The following is a 6,858-nucleotide window of genomic DNA, read 5'->3' as shown; positions in this document are numbered from 1 at the left end:
CCTGAGAGGCGGGCGGCGCCCCTCCCCCGCGGCCAGCTCGACGTCGGGGGCGCCCTCGGCGACGAGCAGAGGGAGGCTGAGCCACCGGCGGCGGGATGGATCTGGACTCGCGGCGGGGCAGGATGTGTTGGATGGCCTCTCTCTGCTTCTGGACTGCCGAGAACTGCTGGGCAAAGTCCTCGACAGTGTCGCCGAAAAGGCCACTCTGGGAGATAGGAGCGTCAAGAAAGCGAGCCTTGTCGACGTCTGCCATCTGGGCCAGAGTGAGCCATAGGTGTCGCTCCTGGACCACGGCTGTGGACATCACCTGACCAAGGGAACGCGCCGTGACCTTTGTGACCCGTAGGGCGAAGTCGGTGGCGGCGCGGAGTTCTTCCATAACCCCCTGGTCGGGACCACCCTCGTGCAGCTGTTTCAGGGCCTGGGCCTGATAAACTTGTAGAATCGCCATAGCATGCAGGGCGGTGGCGGCCTGTCCAGCGGCGTGGTAAACGCGGCCCCGCAAGAGCGGACGAACGCTCGCACGCCCTGGACGGGAGATGCGGACGATCCCGCCAGGTGGCAGCGCCACGTGGGCACAAGTGCACCGCCACAGCGCGCTCGACCTGGGGAATCGCTGCATACCCCCTGGCCGCCCCGCCATCGAGGGTGGCGAGGGGAGAGGAGCTGGGGCGGGGCCGTGATGAAAAAGGGGCCCGCCAGGATTTCGTCAGCTCCTCGTGCACCTCCGGGAAGAATGGGACCGAGGGAGAGCATGGTGGGGCTGCGGGAGCCCTCCCCAGGAACCAATCATCCAGCCTAGAGGGATCGGCCGGGGGCGCTTGGGGCACCTCCGAACCGATCCCCCTGGCAGCCCGGAGAAGCATAGTCGACAGCTCGACGTCCACCTCAGACGGAGCGGCCACCTCTGCAGGGGGCCGCGCCGCCGAAGCATCCGCCTCGCCGACGGACTCTCCCTCTGATGCTGCGGTCGACATCTCATCCTCCACAGGAGCACCGAAGGAGACGCTCAGCCCGCTGGGCGGGGAAGCGTACTGCTGCGGTAACTCGACGGGACCACGCTGTGTGACAGAAGACCGCAGGGCTTTCTGGGCCGGCGGTGCGTTCTGCACGGTGACTCTTAAGTCCCCCCCACACCTCGCCGCGGTGACCGAAAAGCATTGACGGCTCAATGACGGACCGCGGGAGGAAGACGGGGGGAGCCGCCTCGCGAACGAGCAGCGGGACTTCAGCGTGCTCATGGTCATGCATACGCAATGAATGTATTCACCATCCATGAACGCTGCCTCAGCGTGCTCACTCCCTAAACACGTGAGGCAGTGATCATGTCCGTCCGCAGGAGGGAGGAAACTACCGCACCCTGAAGCGCACGGTCGAAAAGCCATTCTGAAAAGAACGTCTTTCGACCGCGAGAAATTGCTCTTTTAGCTCCCGGTCTGCCCAGGGAAAAAAACGCGGGGCGGCTGTGCACTCAACGGGGCTTTGTTCGCTGGAAAGCAGAGCGGCTGTAATGGCCGTGAAAACGGCAGCCCGCAGGAGATCACTGACGGCTGCTTGGTGGAACACTCTTTTAGTTGCAGCACGTCAGGAGAGAGAGAGCAGGATAGAAGAACTCTTTCTTGTAGAACTGTATTTCTAGCAGACTCGGAGGCTCAAACATCAGACGGATCTGAAGCAAAGAATCTGTCTGACTGGCGCATGACGTCGCTATTTATACCCGTATGTACGGGGCGTGACGCATCATGCAAATGCCACTCGCCAATTTTCATTGGCCTTTTGTATAAGGCTCAGAGATGATTGGATTCTAAGCGAATTCCCATGTAACGTCGAAGTGATTCGACTGAAGGGGAACTGTAATTGCACACTCTGTATATGTAAACTGAACAGACTTCATTTTCAAATATTTATGTATTTGTGTATTTAAATGTTTAAAGAAAAGGTTTGCAGTTACTAGATCTTGTTTTAGAGTTTTTAATTTTTTTTGTATTGAATGTATTTGTAATGCAATGGACCTTTAAATCAGAACTAAATTAATATTGCTTGCTTCATCTTCTCTTCCGCAGGTTTTTGGATCCTGCTGCAGATGAAGGCTGTCAGTATGTGGCTGGAATTGTGGGTAAAAACCCGTTACTCCTGAGAGAGCTGGATCTGAGTCGACGTGAACTAGGAGACACACGAGTGAATCAGATCGCTGCTCTACTGCGGGATAAACACTGTCAACTCAACACACTGATGTGAGTATTGCTGCTTTAGTTCAAATCTTACATTACTTTTAATAGTACTGTTATTGTAGTTGATCATATGTCCTCATTAGTTTGAGTCAGAGCAGTTTTTCTCAGCATCACAAAGAGCCACTAATGTGAAGATCCTACTATTTCTTGCTGGATCGGGTGTAATGGTCAGACAGGGCTGATCTAAATCCTGTATTGTGTGAACTGTTCTGTCTTACTGTTAAGCCACACAAAAGGCATACAAACACAATGTTCCAAGTTTTCTGAAGCTATTCGAGCTTAATGTGAGACACAGATGAATATTTAAGGCCTTACACTAAAGTTAATGTAAACTCTTTTCTCTGCTGCGTCTGTCAGTCATTCTCTGTTCAATTCAAACTCTGGTCGTGTTCAGTTACAACAGTCAGCTCCATAAAATTCTCTCCAAGATCAATCAGTGTTCCCATTATTATACTTTATTTGTAGATAAATGTCTTTGATTTTACATATATATGGCTGTTTTTGTTGTTGTTTCTAAATCATGTTTCCAGATGTCTGTTAGAACAAAACACAGCTAGCAAAGACTATAAATATACATTTTTAAGATGCACATTAACTGAAATTGTTAAAAGAAAAGGCTTAATAAACTGTTACTTTTTAATGTGAAGAGTTGCCTGCTGTGACTCTGTGTTGCTTCAAGCGCATCATTTTGCACATCAGATGCGAATACTGTAAACATTTAGTGCTGCACTGTATTTTTTTGTTCTGTCTATCATATGTTGCTGCCTCATTAAAAAAAGAACTTTCAATTTTTATAGTATTTATATTTATGTAGAAATATATTGTTTTTCATAAATGCCTTTTATAACCACAATGCAAATAGCAATGAGTAACATTTTACAAGTTTTTGTGCTGCACTTTTATTTGTTCCCCACAAAATAAGATTTTTTTTCATAAAATGTTTGGATTTATAAAATTATTGATATTGTGTATTTTTTATATTATACATACGTTTTTATTATTATTATTGTTTTTATTTTTTTAATGGAGCACTCTGTTTAGTAAGTTGTAGTTCCCTTCCGGGAACTCGAGCCGCGTCATGGAACGCTATGGGGAACGCCATTGGCGGGCCGCACTCTGAACTGTGTATAACAACCAATGAAATGACGGGGGGTGACGTCACAGGCGCGGTGACGTCACCGACCAGGAAGTATAAAGCACGTGCGTTTGAAGCCGGCGGCAGCTTTTGTCATTCAGCGAGAGCGCTCTGTGTCTGTGTCTGTCTTGCCATTTCTGCTGTTTTTGTGTCCAGTTTGACACACTTTTATTTGAGTAGAATGGCATCTTTACAACCTAAAAGCAAAAAGAGTTTGATGGTGGTTAAGCGGCCGCATAGACAGTGTGTCCCTCCCTGCCAACGCTTCATTGTTGGTGGGGATACACACAGTCTATGCGTGGTCTGCTTGGGAGCGGAGCATGCACAGTCAGCCCTCGAAAAGGCTGGCTGTGAGCACTGTGAACACCTGCCGGTGCGTCTGCTTCGCTCCCGGAAAGCCCTCTTCGAGGAGGGGGCTTTCACTAGCGTGCCCCGTGGGTCTGGCCCCGCTTCCGCCGAGGCGGAGCGGCGGCTGCACTCGTGGGGCTCGCAGCTCGATCTGCTGGAGGGTATGGAGACGGGTGATCCCCTATCTCCGCCCTCACTCAGCGGATCAAGCGATCTCCTCCTGGATGTGGAAGCCCGCGCTGCGGTTTCTTCCCCTCGGGAGGAGGTCCCCGAGTTCCTCTTGTCTTCCTCTGAGGAGGTTGACATTGAAAGTGTTACAGAGGAACTACAACCGCCATCACGCTCGCCTCACTATGAGGAGCTCGTAGAGGTGCTGACTAATGCGGTAGCCAAATTACACATCACATGGCCCGCAGAACAACAGCAATCACATGAGCCGCAGCGAAGCCGATTAGATGATCGCTTCCTGCGGACAAAGTCAGCACCTCCAAAACGGAGCCTTCCCTTCTTCCCCGATCTCCACCAAGAGCTAGCGAGATCGTGGGAAAAGCCATACTCCTCCCGTCTTTTCTCCCCTGCTGAAAATTCTGGAAATGTGGGGGGGGCAGAGGAGAATGGCTATAGGACGATGCCACGGGTTTAACAGACGCTTGCGGGCTATCTGTCACCCGGCTCGGCGTCGTCCTTGAAGGCTCCGTCCTTGCCCACCAGGCCCCTTAAAGTCACATCTGGCCTGATGGGTAAGGTATACACGGCAGCAGGTCAAGCAGGGTCTTGCCTTCACACCATGGGCATCCTGCAAGCCTACCAGGCTGACCTGCTGAAGGAGTTCAGCAGCGGCGAGGAAGTTAGCGTTACATAGATGCAAAAAACTGCAGATCTCGCTCTCCGCGCCACCAAGGAGGCCGCCCGTGCTGTTGGGCGGTCTATGGCAGCCCTGGTGGCCGCGGAGAGGCATCTCTGGCTGACCCTGTCCGACGTAAAAGAGAAGGACAGGGTCACGCTTCTGGACGCCCCCCTGCAACCATCTGGCCTCTTTGGTGCTTTGGTTGATACCGTTGTGGCCAGGCACCAGGAGGCCCGCAAGCAGGCGGCGGCGTTCAGAACTTTCCTTCCTCGCCGCGTGTTCTCCTCTGAGGCTGCTGCACCATCTAAGAAGCAGCCTCAGCCGTGTACGAGCTCCCATAGAGAGGCACAAAAACAGAGCGTTGCTGCCCGTGCTCCCCCGGCCCAGCCTAGGGGACCCGGAAAGCAACGCTCTAAGTCGGGGGCTTCCAAGACGAAGAGGCCTGACCTGAGGGTCGTCCTCCAGTCAAGGAAGTCCTCGGCTAAGCGGCCCTGACGGTTGTGGTTCAGGGCCGTTGAGGGCAGCCCCTCTCGAGGGGGTTTGCACCGTACCTCCAGGTGCGGGTTTCAGACCCCTTCGTGGCCCTCAGGAGATGAGTCAGCTAACCCTGCCAGTGTTACAGGGCGCGGCTATCTCCCGCGAGCATCCTCTAGCTGGTCCGCCCGGAAACGTAGCGGCCCTGGAGAGTTCGCAACCCCCGCGGGGGTTTTCCGAGGAGCTAATTCCGGCGCTTCCTGCCAGTTCGCTGTTACAGGACTCCGAGTTAGTTCCTCAAGTAAATCCAGACACCAGTCTCGAGAGACTGGTACCCTTAGTGAACTTTCTGGTTCTTTAGCACAGGAAGTATCTCAGGTTTGCTTTCAGGGGCAAGGCTTACCAAGACAGAGTGCTTCCTTTCGGCCTAGCTCTCTCACCCCGCACTTTCACGAAGTGTGTGGATGCTGCGCTGGCTCCACTGTGACTCCAGGGCATCCGCATACTCAACTAACAGTTAGCGGTTCAGCATCGAGGTGCTGTTCTCGCTCACATGAAAGAGTTAGGGTTGAGACTCAACGCCAAGAAGAGTGTGCTTTCTCCACTACAGAGGACCACTTACTTAGGCGTAGTGTGGGATTCGATCTCCATGCAGGCACGCATGTCTCCTGCACGAGTCGATTCCATACTGACCGCAGTGAATGCAGTAAAGCTAGGCCAGTCACTCACTGTCAAACAGTTTCAAGTACTGTTAGGTCTTATGGCAGCCGCTTCCAACGTGATACCTTTTGGACTGCTGCACATGAGACCACTGCAGTGGTGGCTCAGGACCAGGGGGTTCTCCCCGAGGGGAAACCCACTCCGCAAGATCAAGGTCACGCGGCGTTGCCTACGTGCCTTGGCCATGTGGAGGAAACCCTGGTTCCTCTCTCAGGGACCGGTTCTGGGAGTGCCTGGTCGCCGCATCTCGCTAGCGACCGACGCTTCCCTTACTGGTTGGGGGGCGGTCATGCGTGGCCACTCAGCCCAAGGCCTATGGAGCGCCCACCATCTCTCGTGGCACATAAACCGCTTAGAGATGCTGGCAGTATCCCTGGCCCTAAAGAGGTTTCTCACAGACCTAAGAAACAAACACGTGCTGGTCCGTACAGACAGCACTGCGGTGGTTTACTACATAAACCACCAAGGAGGACTCCGCTCACGCCCCTTGTACAAGCTGGCGTACCGGATACTCCTTTGGTCTCAAGAGAAATTCCTCTCCCTGAGAGCAGTCCATATTCCTGGACATCTGAATGTGGGAGCAGACGTCCTGTCGAGGCAGGGGCCGAGGCCCGGGCAATGGATGCTTCACCCAGAGGTGGTGAAGCAGATCTGGAGAGTGTTTGGCCAGGCACAGGTGGACCTGTTTGCGACTCAGGAGACATCGCACTGTCCCCTCTGGTACTCTCTAGTTCCTCCAGCTCCACTGGGGCTGGAGGCCATGGCACAGACGTGGCTGAGGCTGTGTCTGTACGCCTTTCCCCCGATCGCTCTGCTCCCGGGAGTTCTGGAACGGGTCCGTCGGTTTCAAGTGCGGCTGCTACAAGTAGCCCCGTACTGGCCGGCACGAGTATGGTTCTCGGACCTGGTATCTCTCCTAGACGGCTCTCCATGGGAGTTTCCCATCGGGAGGGACCTCCTGTCTCAGGCTGGGGGCGCAATATGCCACCCCCACCCAGAGAAGTGGAGGTTATGGGTGTGGCCCCTGAGGGGGCAAATATAAAATGTCTAATTTTGGTGCAGCATATACTGTAAATTGAGCATTTTAAGAATCAGTGATCAGT

General features: G+C 53.4%; 1 protein-coding gene across 1 annotated transcript in view; it reads left to right on the top strand.

The window, feature by feature from the left end:
- Positions 1 to 2,087, top strand: part of LOC141337913 (NLR family CARD domain-containing protein 3-like) — a 110,709-nt gene extending 108,622 nt beyond the window's left edge. Inside the window, exon 11 of the mRNA XM_073843488.1 lies at positions 2,064 to 2,087. Within this exon, the coding sequence (XP_073699589.1) occupies positions 2,064 to 2,087 (24 nt within the window). The remainder of the gene's footprint in view (positions 1 to 2,063) is intronic.
- Positions 2,088 to 6,858: the final 4,771 nt, after the last annotated feature.

Source organism: Garra rufa, chromosome 7, assembly GCF_049309525.1.
Source record: "Garra rufa chromosome 7, GarRuf1.0, whole genome shotgun sequence".
NCBI lineage: Eukaryota > Metazoa > Chordata > Actinopteri > Cypriniformes > Cyprinidae > Garra > Garra rufa.
Note: the sequence above shows the minus strand (reverse complement) of the source record. Positions and strands in the feature narration are given on the sequence as shown.